The 13,664-nt window shown below is 39.3% G+C and overlaps 1 protein-coding gene across 1 annotated transcript in view; it reads right to left on the minus strand.

Annotated features, from left to right (window-relative positions):
* The window catches only part of LOC126263328 (cytochrome P450 4C1-like), a 120,617-nt gene that overhangs the window by 37,601 nt on the left and 69,352 nt on the right, over window positions 1-13,664 (minus strand). Inside the window, exon 5 of the mRNA XM_049960418.1 lies at window positions 11,007-11,182. Within this exon, the coding sequence (XP_049816375.1) occupies window positions 11,007-11,182 (176 nt within the window). The remainder of the gene's footprint in view (window positions 1-11,006; window positions 11,183-13,664) is intronic.

A 13,664-nucleotide genomic window follows, 5' to 3' on the forward strand; every position in this document is an offset into this window, starting at 1 on the left:
ACCTGACATACGTAATTTATCCCTCTGTAATAATTTTTACTTCAATATGCTCCCATTCAACGTCTTTTTATTGTAATCGCGCAATGAGACAGAGAATTAGACTCAGTTTTAGTTCTTTAGATATTGTAAGTGCTGCTCTGGAACAAGTAAGTAAATACAAACAATACTGTGTTTCAGTTTTAAAATCAAGTTTCGCTAGTGTGAGCATTTTAGATTTATCTACATCTGTTTTATGTGTTATACTTCTGCTTTTATTTGCTTCTAGTAATTTGTACTTCAAATGTTATACTTCTGCATTTATTCCAGATTCTAGTAATATGTACTTCAATTTTAGATCTATATTTTCTTTTAATAACTGAATTATTGGCAGTTTTTTGACAAACGATTCACAGTAAATGATAGTACCTTCCTAATAATTTTACAGTATATGAAGTTATCAACGAATACCATTTACTTTATTTAAATCACCCCACTTGCTCTTTATTTAAACAGGTAGTCATGTTCTTTTACATACATGGGGTAATATTGTACTTTCTGTGCTATGGCAATAAATCAGCCCTTTTTAATGTTATTAATCATTTTTGTTACGTTATTACAATCTTTGCAGTCCCTGGTAATGTTTCTCCTCTGGTCATCTTACACCTTTGTATTAAATAGTTATTCACATTTCAACACATGCACAACTTTCTCTTTTCACTTTCTCATGAGAATGAGCCATTAATTCTACACAAGATTATACACTTCATCTGGTCACTTAATATTTAAAGCTGTTCTGCACCACTTATGGCCTTTATTTATTTATTTTCGTTTCACTTGTCCCCCTATCTGTGGTTCATGTCCTATAGTTGTCTATTTCAACGCCAACTTCTTTCTGTACTGTAGTCTACAGTTTTAAACCAGTAGTTTCTTTGCCCAAAGAAGGCTACGTTCGCCAGTGTCCATCTTGGATCATCATTTTGTCCCTCTTGTGTGATTACAGCTTAATAGCAGAATTCTTGCACTCCACGAGAGGATATTTAAAATTTAAAGTTCTGAAACCTTCAGAACTAACGAAAGTGTTTGGTAGAACTATGGGATGTCACCTATTCTCTTCAATGTGGTCTTAGACAAGGTTATGAGAGATTTGGTTAGAGAACCACAATAGAAAAACATTGAAGGAATACATCCAGAAAAAGGAAGAAGAAGGTCTGAGGTGAAAATCTCGCTTTTGCCGATCACATTAGAAAAATTTCTAAGGACAAAAATGCATTACAAAGCAACAACAGGAAATTTTCCTGCACACAAACGCACTAATAAGAATGGAGAAAGGCTTGTCAACTTCTGAATACAACTCGATTTAAGACTAAGTCAATCTTCTTCAGAAAATTACTGAGAAGCAGGAAGACTTGATCTCCTAAAACACATTTAGGATCATATCATCTGAATCAAGTGGCAGTAACCAAAGAAAAGGGTAATCACGAACGTACGAGTCAGAAGAGGAGTAAGTAATGATTTGGGTCATTTGTTTAAGAGAAACCAAAACCAAATATCGATCTAAGAAATCAACCCCAAAATTAAAAAAGTCCACACAAATGATACAAAATTCTAAAATTCTGTCAGACAGCAGAAAGGAAGTCGTTATAAAGCTTCACACAGGAGACGACTGGCACTAGGATAAGATCAGAGACACAATGGTGGAAACGGGGAGAGAACTAGAACAACCACGAAGAAGAAGAAAATATAAATGGTGGTTCGAGGTACGTGACGAAAAAATAAAGCATAAACTAACAGCTTGGTTAAAATGGAACTTCTCCAAAAAGGGAAAAAACTGGAAGACATTTATGGAGATCAGAAAACAGAAATCAAACATTTTGTGAACAGAAAAGCAGAAGTATGACAAAAAACGATTAGAGGAAATAGATACAGATTTCAGACTGAACAACGCTAGAGGCTTGTACAAAGTTTTCGAAGAAGTAGTTACGGAGTAGAAACCGGTGAGCCTTCACTTCAAAGAGTCAACAGGCAAACTGATTTTCAACAAGAAAGAAAAATGGTGCAGATGGCAGTCCCCTAGAACTTAGAACTACTTCAACCTAACTAACCAAGGACATCACACACATCCATGCCCGAGGCAGGATTCGAACCTGCGACCGTAGCGGTCGCGCAGTTCCAGACTGAAGCGCCTAGAACCGCTCGGCCACTCTGGCCGGCCAACAAGACATAAAACTGTGAGTTACTAGAAACATGCCCTAAAAATATTCTAACCTGCAAGGAACCAACACAGTGACTAATTTTCAGGTGGCCCAAAAATAAAACCACTCTTCAGGACAACCTTCACTGCATCAAATTGAACTGTACAATCACCAGATGAAAAACAACAGAGCCCCATGTGAAAACGGGATAATAGCTGAGATGTTTGGACTGGGAGGTAACTGGGCAGCTGAAACCATTTGTGAGGGTATTATAGATTGCTGGGATAAAGGAAGTTTACTGGACGACGAGAAACAAGCCACACACTATCCGCTATATGAGAAGGGAGAGAGGACAGCTACCAATGATTACCGAGGCATTTCTGTACTTACAGTCAGCTACAGAATTATATCCGAAGCTTTACTGAATGAGATGGAAGACCAATCAGAACACACAATTGGCGAGTACCAAACATGGTTAAGAAAAAGAGATCGACCCAGAGCAAATTTTTAAACTGAAAACAATCCTCAGGATCAGAACAACGTAGGACCTTAATACTGTCGTTACATTCACTGATTTCAAAAAAGTCTACGATTTGTAGTCAGACAGACAGTATTTCTAACACTGGAAGAAGCAGGTATCGAGAAAACCACCAAACAAATAAGTCGAACAGACACACACAGACACCAAGGCAAAAGTTAAATTCCTAGGAGAACTTTCTGAAACCTTCAGAACTAACAAAAGTGTTTGGTAGAACTATGGGATGTCACCTATTCTCTTCAACGTGGTCTTGGACAAGGTTATGAGAGATTTGGTTAGAGAACCACAATAGAAAAACATTGAAGGAATACATCCAGAAAAAGGAAGAAGAAGGTCTGAGGTGAAAATCTCACTTTTGCCGATCACATTAGAAAAATTCCTAAGGATAAAAATGATGAAAAGAAAATGATAGAAACACTTCACAAAACTGCAGTTAAAACCCAAATATCGTATGGGAAAACGAAATACACTGAACATAAACACGGAGAAAAATTCATAAAAACGCATTATGGAAACAAGTTTAGGTATATGAGAGAGTGGATACAAACAATTGCGTTAGATAACAATACAAGTAAAGAAAGTTCTATGAATGGAATTAGGATAACAACTCCTCCAAAACTGATATAATAAAGAATCAGTATCATTCCACGCAAACACTAAACACAGCACAACAGTAATTATACAGGAAGAACTACACTGATCTGAGTATCTAACACTGAATAAAACAGATGAGAGAGAAGAACTGGAAAAGAAAGGAAGGGAATGCTCAGAAAAAATTTATACCACAAAAGAACAAAGAAGAAGAGAACTGCAGATTTATCCATGAACATAGAACCAGTGAGAAATACAATAAGGCAGAGAAGATTAAATGGCTCTGAGCACTATGGGACTTAACTTCTGAGGTCATCAGTCCCCTAGAACTTAGAACTACTTAAACCTAACTAACCTAAGGACATCACACACATCCATGCCCGAGGCAGGATTCGAACCTGTGACCGTAGTGGTAGCGCGGTTCCAGACTGTAGCGCCTTGAACCGCTTGGTCACTCCGGCCGGCCAGAGAAGATTTAAGTTTTACGGAAGTACTTAAAGTATACATGACAATGTGCTAACTAAAAATCTGTTTTTTCATTTCTAAAATAAAATAAAACACTAAGCGATGACTGGAAAAGACAAGAAAGTGTTTGAGGAAACTTAAAGTTACAGAAGACAGCATGAAGGGAAAATTTCAGGCTACTGATCAGTAATGTAAGATTTCCTATCCAACAACAAAAACCACGACCCAAGAAGGAGATGTCAGACGAACAGAGGCAGGCCATCAGACAACGCCTGAATAAGTTCTGGGAAGATGTGAAGAAAACGATAGTATTGTAGTCTTAGGCTCCAAGCGGTGTACAGTACATCAGCGCACCTGGTGATAGCAACGTGGTCGATTGCCGAAATATTGTGTCCTATGTACACTCATACCAGGCTGTTCACCAGAGATTTATTTTGTCAATGCTTAGATCACTTGTTGGCTTCTGTGATAGGGAATTTGTGCACTGTTAACAAATAAATAATTTGAAATAAACAATTAAATGTTGTGCTATATATGTTTGCATGCGTTAAGATTATTCCTGAAGTCAGATTGCGTTGTAAAATTACCTTACGGGTCAGCATGCTTGGAGATGAAGGAGCATTTCTTACTTTGTATGTTCCAAGTTTCACTGACTACATTATTTGGCGGTGACACATTATGCGGAAGCCACTTTCGTTCAAACATGGTTCAAATGGATCTAAGAACTCTAGGACTTGACATATGAGGTCGTCAGCCCCCTAGACTTAGAACTATGTAAAACTAACTAACCCAAGGACATTACACACATGCCCGAGGCAGGATTCTAACCTGCGACCGTAGCAGTAGCGCGGTTCCGGACTGAAGCGCCTACAACCTCTCGGCCATAGCGGCCGGCCCACTTTCGACCTTAAGTTTTGGACACCAGTGTTGCGTGGCCTTCTAATACTACATTCTTTTTTCATTGTGCACAACCAAGCAGTGAGTTCTTATTTCCTTAGCGCTATGACTACCAGTATACCAGTATCTCGTCACTCCTTAAATGTATTTCTTATATTATGTAAATTGTTGGTGGAGGTATGGGGGGGGGGGGGGGGGGGAGAGGGTGAGAAAGGAAAGAAAAGGGAAGGAGCTATAAATGTCTGTTGCATCGCGATTTAATGCTGAATCAGATAATATGTTAGAGACACAGATTCGAACCCATGATCTCCTGCTTACTGGGCAGTTGCGATAACTGCGCCATCCGGAAACAGAGTTGATACAAATTGCGCGGACTATCTTCGCGCGCCTCCCGGCGGACACACATTCCCACCTAGTGTCACCTATTCATGGTCCCCGTACATGTCCTCCATGCTCGCTGCTTTGAGATTCCCACAGAAGGTTGAACTTAATTGTGCATCCACACTGAAGGTGGTAGATTCATTGAGCATTGAGGCGCATGAGTTATATGAATGCGTGTTGTATGTTCTTTCACCCCCCCCCCCTTAAACCATGGACCATGCCGTTGGTGGGGAGGCTTGCGTGCCTCAACGATACAGATAGCCGTGCCGTACGTGCAACCACAATGAAGGGGGATCTGTTGAGAGGCCAGACAAACGTGTGGTTCCTGAAGAGGGGCAGCAGCCTTTTCAGTAGTTGCAGGGGCAACAGTCTCGATGATTGACTGATCTGGCCTTGTAACACTAACCAAAATGGCCTTGCTGTTCTGGTACTGCGAACGGATGAAAGCAGGGGGAAACTACAGCCGTAATTCTTCCCGAGGGCATGCAGCTTTACTGTATGATTAAATGATGATGGCGTCCTCTTGGGTAAAATATTCCGGAGGTAAAATAGTCCCCCATTCGGATCTCCGGGCGGGGACTACTCAAGAGGACGTCGTTATCAAGAGAAAGAATACTGGCGCTCTACGGACCGGAGCGTGGAATGTCAGATCCCCTAATCGGGCAGGTAGATTAGAAAATTCAGAAAGGGAAATGGATAGGTTAAAATTAGATATAGTGGGAATTAGTGAAGTTCGGTGGCAGGAGGAACAAGACTTTTGGTCAGGTGAATACAGGGTTATAAATATAAAATCACATAGGGTAATGCAGGAGTAGGTTTAATAAAGAATAAAAAATAGGAGTACGGGTAAGCTACTACAAACCGCATAGTTAACGCATTATTGTGGCCAAGATAGACACGAAGCCCACGTCTACTACAGTAGTACAAGTTTATATGCCAACTAGCTCTGCAGATGACGAAGAAATTGATGAAATGTATGAGGAGATAAAAGAAATTATTCAGGTAGTGAAGGGAGACGAAAATTTAATAGTCATGGGTGACTGGAATTCGAGAGTAGGAAAAGGGAGAGCAGGAAACATAGTAGGTGAATATGGATTGGGGCTAAGAAATGAAAGAGGTTGCCGCCTGGTAGAATTTTGCACAGAGCATAACTTAATCATAGCTAACACTTGGTTCACGAATCATTAAAGAAGGTTATATACATGGAAGAACCCTGGAGATACCTCAAGGTATCAGATAGATTATATAATGGTAAGACAGAGATTTAGGAACCAGGTTTTAAATTGTAAGACATTTCCAGGGGCAGATGTGGACTCTGACCACAATCAATTGGTTATGAACTGCAGATTAAAACTGAAGAAACTGCAAAAAGGTGGGAATTTAAGGAGATGGGACCTGGATAAACTGAAAGAAGCAGAGGTTGTACATTGTTTCAGGGAGAACAGAAGGAAAAAATTGACAGGAATGGGGGAAAGGGCCGGCTGAAGTGGCCGTGCGGTTAAGGGCGCTGCAGTCTGGAACCGCAAGACCGCTACGGTCGCAGGTTCGAATCCTGCCTCGGGCATGGATGTTTGTGATGTCCTTAGGTTAGTTAGGTTTAACTAGTTCTAAGTTCTAGGGGACTAATGACCTCAGCAGTTGAGTCCCATAGTGCTCAGAGCCATTTGAACCATTTGAATGGGGGAAAGAATTACAGTAGAAGAAGAATGGGTAGCTTTGAGGGATGAAGTAGTGAAGGCAGCAGAGGATGAATTAGGTATAAAGACGAGGGCTAGTAGAAATCCTTCGGTAACACAAGAAAAATTGAATTTAATTGATGAAAGGAGAAAATATAAAAATGCAGTAAATGAAACATGCAAAAAGGAATACAAACGTCTCAAAAATGAGATAGACAGGAAGTGCAAAATGGCTAAGCAGGAATGGCTAGAGGACAGATGTGAGGATGTAGAGGCTTATCTCACTAGAGGTAAGATAGATACAGCCTACAGGAAAATTAAAGATACCTTTGGAGAAAAGAGAGCCACTTGCATAAATATCAAGAGCTCAGATGGCAACCCAGTTCTAAGCAAAGAAGGGAGAGCAGAAAGGTGGGAGTATATAGAGTGTCTATACAAGGGCGATGTGCATGAGGACAATATTATGGAAATGGAAGAGGATGTAGATGGAGATGAAATGGGAGGTATGATACTGCGTGAAGAGTTTGACAGAGCATTGAAAGACCTGGGTCGAAACAAAGTCCCTGGAGTAGACAACATTCCATTACAACTACTGATAACCTTGGGAGAGTCAGCCCTGACAAAAGTCTACCATCTGGTGAGCAAGATGTATGAGACAGGAGAAATACCCTCAGACTTCAAGAAGAATATAATAAATCCAATCCCAAAGGCAGCAGGTGTTAGCAGATGTGAAAAATTATCGATCTATGAATTTAATAAGTCACAGCTGCAAAATATTAACCGAATTCTTTACAGACGAATGGAAAAAGTGATAGAAGCCGACCTCGGGGAAGATCAGTTTGGATTCCGTAGAAATGTTGGAACACGTGAGGCAATACTGACCCTACGACTTATCTTAGAAGAAAGATTAAGGAATGGCAAACCTACGTTTTTAGCATTTGTAGACTTAGAGAAAGCTTTCGCCAATGTTGATTGGAATACTCTCTTTCATATTCTGAAGGTGGCAAGGTTAAAATACAGGGAGCGACAGGCTGTTTACAATTTGTACAGAAACCAGATGGCATTTATAGGAATCGAGGGGTATGACAGGGAAGCAGTGGTTGGGATGGGAGTGAGACAGGGTTGTAGCCTATCTCCGATGTTATTCAATCTGTATATTGAGCAAGCAATAAAGGAAACAAAAGAAAAATTCGGAGAAGGAATTAAAATCCATGGACAAGAAATAAAAACTTTGAGGTTCGCCGATGACATTGTAATTCTGTCAGAGACAGCAAAGGACTTGGAAGAGCAGTTGAACGGAATGGACAGTGTCTTGAAAGGAGGATATAAGATGAACATAAACAAAAGTAAAACGAGGATAATGGAATGTAGTCAAATTAAGTCGGGTGATGCTGAGGGAATTAGATTAGGAAATGAGACACTTATGTAGTAAACGAGTTTTGCTATTTGGGGAGCAAGATAACTGATGATGGTCGAAGTAGAGAGGATATAAAATGTAGACTGGCAATGGCAAGGAATGCGTTTCTGAAGAAGAAAGATTTGTTAACATCGAGGATAGATTTAAATGTCAGGAAGTCGTTTCTGAAAGTATTTGCATGGAGTGTAGCCATGTATGGAAGTGAAACGTGGACGATAAATTGTTTGGACAAGAAGGGAATAGAGGCTTTCGAAATATGGTGCTACAGAAGAATGCTGAAGATTATATGGGTAGATCACATAACTAATGAGGAGGTATTGAATAGAATTGGGGAGAAGAGGAGCTTGTGGCACAACTTGAATAGAAGAAGGGGTCGGTTGGTAGGACATGTTCTGAGACATCGAGGGATCACCAGTTTAGTATTGGAGGGCAGCGTGGAGGGTAAAAATCGTAGAGGGAGACCAAGGGATGAATTCACTAAGCAGATTCAGAAGGATGTAGGCTGCAATAGGTACTGGGAGATGAAGAAGCTTGCACGGGATAGAGTAGCATGGAGAGCTGCATTAAACCAGTCTCAGGACTGAAGACCACAACAACAACAACATGTTCTTTCAGACATTCATATAACTAATTCGCCTCGATGGGAAAAGTATCCGTTACCTTCAGTGCGGATGGACCTTTACATTTGACCTCCTGTGGGAATCTCAAAGCAGCGACATGGAGGATGTGGACAGGCCACGTGAATAGGTGGCGCTATGTGGGAACGTTGGTCGGCCGGGATGCGCGTGGAGATGCAAGAGCGATAAACGCTGTATTCAACTGGCGCAGTGATTAACGCAAATGCCTAGAGAACAGGAGACCTCGGATTCGAATACTAGTCAAGCACAGATTTTTCCTCATCGCTGCTGATTTCGTAAAAAGTCCCGATGCGACTTACATCAATAGTACCCTCACTTTCCTTTCTCCCCCCTCGACCTTCAGTTTACATGTATATCACCGCTGCAGATTCCGTGTTGAGCCTGTTCTTTCGGACACATACGAAAGAACAGACAGCACGCGTTCATATTATCAACTTATTTCTGTTTGCGATCATCTGTAGATGCAGAGTGGTGTTGGCTGGACTTGTCAGCAAATTTATGTTTATGAATTAGGGTTCCAGATTAATTCTATTTGCATTGATTTTGTTAAATGGAAGTTTCATTTATGGCTTCATGAACTTCTGTTAGGCATTTGTGGATTTTCATTGATAAGATTAAGTTCAAAATGATCTATATAGGTCTGCTGTAGTCCATTCTGAATAGATGACCGAGAAACTGCAATCGCCGTCAGCTGACTGTATGTGCAATTTCGTGTGTAACTCGACACATCTCGACTTCTTTGTCAAACTACATTTTCGCATTTTGTTTGTTATTTGAATATTTTTGTTTGAACTTTAACACTAGCTTTATTTGTCTTTAATTTGGCTGCACTTTTAAATTACGTGACTGAAAGTGGCAATACAATTTAATAAAGCCCCACATAAATTTTGCCGTTTTGTAAGTGTGAAAACCTGAGTTTTATGAACTTAAATAATTTTCCCATGCACATTTAAAGATAAATTTTATAATTAAGACTTTGTAATATAATGTTAATGCCCACATAAATTCATGGGTTATGTGCATTTCGTTGTTCAAAAATAGTTTTTTCATTGTTGATAAAGGACAAGCAATCAGTACGAGCAAACAAAACCGTTCCATCCAACCTTTAGCGAATGGAAACCCCAGAACGGAAGTTTCGGTAATTTAGGCTGGTAAGTTAGAACTAAACTGTTTAGAGAATTTACATTATTGTTTGAACTAACGCCGACGTAAACTTAATGAGATAAGAATTAAGTGAAGTGAATGAAGGTCGTTCTTAGGGCTAAAAAGCAATACTTTCTCATTTTCGGTATTCGTAAGTAACATGAGAAAGTTGATGTTAATGAGAGTGATTTTTCTACTGCCCCCTCGTAGCCGTACTAAATCATGGAGTGGCCAGCAGACGTCAATGATTCTCTATGTAAAGATCCAACGCATAAAAACCTTTGGATGGCGGTGGAACTCTACACTGCATTCTATGGAAAATCTCTTCAAATTGCCCTTATAATACTAAAGTACTTGAAAACTAACTGAAAGGCAAAAGTCAGTGCGAACCAGCCACTATATATCCTATCGAAATGCAAAGTGCTGGTAATGTAACCATTTGAAATATACTGTTAACGACATACCTTAGCCCATGAGTAGCAAGAAGAAATTGGAAACGAAAGTGTATTGTATAGGAGAGGCAAGGATAAAACTCTACGGCATACCCTCATTTGAATGGGAAGAAGGTTAGTAGACCATATTCTCTATCTGTAGAGGCTAAATTAATTTGGTACGGTATTGGAAGTTACCGATGAGTCACCAAATTTTAGAGGAAGATCTAGAAAAACTTAATAAGCTGGAAGAACAATGATTACAGAAACTAAGGTACTAAACTAGGCCAATTAACACATTTAATAGTCTATTGAAATAATTAACAAGAAAAATTATTTAGAAGAAAATTTAGAATTTGTCTTACGGCTTCAAAAGCTGTCACTACAGATAAAGCCTTATGCAAGGTGAATATAAATGACCGACAGAATCTATTCTTGTCTTATTCGAGACTTTTACCTGCTATTTTTTGTAAGTGCTCTTGAAAGACAAATTCGTCTACAGTGGAGAAGCAAATTACATCGACTGACCGTCTCTGCCAACTACACTGCCACAGGGATTATCAGACAAAGCAGAGACTAGTAGCTAAGTATGCGTGAATATTATTTGGTTGAGATGGAACCCACAATTTATGTAGTAGCAGCACACTGAGGTACCTACCTTCCTGCTGAGCTAGCTTCAGAGTCGCAGATTTCACTTTCCTCTGATGGTAGTTTCTTCATTTTCTCTACAGAGTCGTCGATGAACTGATGCATGGAATTGGCCAGTTTCGCTTGTTCCCTACCAAGACTTGACAACTTGAATATTGGTGTCACGAGCAGAAATGGGTTCATAACCTGCAACATAAAACCCTTTACAGAATAGGAATCTGCGTATTATAGTGTTTGCTACTTACATTACAGCACTTGGAACGAGGACGAGCCCAAAGTGCACCTAAAAAAACAACAGTGGCAACACCAAGAACAGCCTTGTTCCATAATAAAGTAGTTATACATATAGCGGGTCAAGAAAATTTTTCGAAAATAGAGAAGAAACTTATAGCCAAAGCTGTGAACTTCTGAACCAACTTGAAGGGTGAAAAACAAATCGAATAATTAATGAAGTTTTTCAGGGTACTGACTGACTGTCTGTCTCCTAATTATTATAAGTGCTTATGCAGGTTACTAAACAGCTAAAATACTATCGGTGGTGAATTTATACTGAAAGGGCAAAATAAGGATAGCAGTTTTACGAAATTACATAGTAAACTTTAGACATTCACAAATTTTATTTACAAGTGAAAAGTAACATTTTAATAACTGCTTCTCCTGGGTGGCTGGCTGGCGGAAGATAGTCATACAGGCGGCAGGGATCATTGTTTGTCAGGTGACTTAGGGAAGGTAGCGGAGATCTCCACTACGGAAAAGCTCCGCTGACGTGCTGTCTCTGTCGAGACAGCTGATGTTGCATCTGCTAAACTGTAATTATGCATATGCAGCTGCGGGCTCTAGCGTTGCTGCCACAGCTCCTTATATTCGACACTAATCAGGGATGGAGTCCTGTGGAATTTCCACACGTTGCGTCAACTGTTACATGGAGTCGTTGATAGTAATCATCGCCACGAACAACGCAGACCTCAAGCTCTATCAGTCATCTTAGACTAGTCGGTAGCCCACTCTTCGTAAATAAGCATGCGCGACAATCTTGAGAAAGTAATCGACTACTATCTGTCACTGCTACTGAAATGTATCTGAAAAATGCGAAGAACTTTCAACCTATTAAAAACTGTTATGTTACTCGTAATATGTAATGTGAAAGCCTAATGAACAAGTGTTAAAGGAAATTCAGAGACTATAGGTGAAATCAATGTCAATGGAAAATCCGTATTCATTTTTCTTAAAGAATGAAATGACCTTTTAGGGAATCAGTGATTTCTCCTTCCTGTGAATTACTTCTGTTTTCGCCGTCGGTACAGTCAGAGTTAATGTTGCTGATACCCATGATTTGAACTTTTATGAAATAATAATACTTCCATTCTTAAATATCACGTGCCAGCCACTTATTACAGATAACCCTTTGATATCGCAATACTGAGTAGGTCAATGAAATTGTGTGTTACAGATGGATGTATCGGGAAATTTCGCTCACGTTGTTTGAAGGCAAAGCGACTGATAGTTCACTCGCCAAGATGTTTAAGTATTTTATTGCCTAGAAGTGAGCCTACAGATCTATTTTTAAGAAGTCCGGTATATATTCCTTAGCGCATTTTACGTGGCAATCACAGTAAGTGTTTTACGGTCAACGAGCCTTCTCACAATGGTGATTATTAGTAACCTTCAGGGCCTGATACATAGGACGAATATAATAGTCGATGGTACGGAAATCTAAATTAATAGAGACTGAATATTTTAACGTGTGTGTGTGTGTGTGTGTGTGTGTGTTTTAAAGTGTTAATCAAATCGTACCATCGTATTTGTAATGTGTCATTCCAGAGCCAAAGTCATATTCATACATTATGCATTTCTTATTAAATTAAATATTTCTCTCTCTTTTATATGCCTCCACGGAAAGAAACGTTACACTGTACGTAAATACACCCAAAGCTCTTAGTAATTCTTCTTTTCCATCTTGTCATTAGTCGTCCAATATTTCTTCTTTGTTGTGGTGTATAATCATTGGTAATCCCCCGTTCTTCAACACGATTACATTTTCTTAAGTCGAAGAATGTTAATTTTCCCATTTGTTCCCGATATTTCGAATTCTTTTTGTAGCTTTTTATCAGAGATTTCGAAGTCCCTTCCTCGAGAAGCCATTGCTCTTCTGTCTTTATAAAAAAATTCTAAGATATAGCTTGTTATTATATCATGTGGTAATAATGAAGCACATTGAAAATTATTTTTGTCGCTGTACTGGCGATAAAATTCACACCTTTCATAAGATTACATTGTCAGTTATCTTGTTGAAGAGCATGTTGAAAAGTTCTCTTGTCTTGACTTGTTGAAATTCTTGTACGTACTATACAAATTAAAGTCTCTTCGTTATATTCATAATGTTGTCTCTTTTAGTTGTTTCAGTGATGTCGTGTTGCCTGTGCAACTCCTTCTCTTATCTTGGTCACAGCTATCTTACCAAGTTCATTGCCTCAAACTCTGAGTAAACTGTGTAGCCAATATGTAACATGCCAATCCTTCTACAACTACTAAAAAGACCGATTTTCTGTTTAAATGTTTACAATACCAAGCAATATTTCATTCAAATTCAGTAATTTTTTTCCTTCTGCAGGCATTTATTAATCTATCGAATCTCTGTAGAACTGTAAACAGGTTGTATTCTAACATT

This window comes from Schistocerca nitens, chromosome 6, assembly GCF_023898315.1.
Source record: "Schistocerca nitens isolate TAMUIC-IGC-003100 chromosome 6, iqSchNite1.1, whole genome shotgun sequence".
NCBI classification, from domain to species: Eukaryota; Metazoa; Arthropoda; class Insecta; order Orthoptera; family Acrididae; genus Schistocerca; species Schistocerca nitens.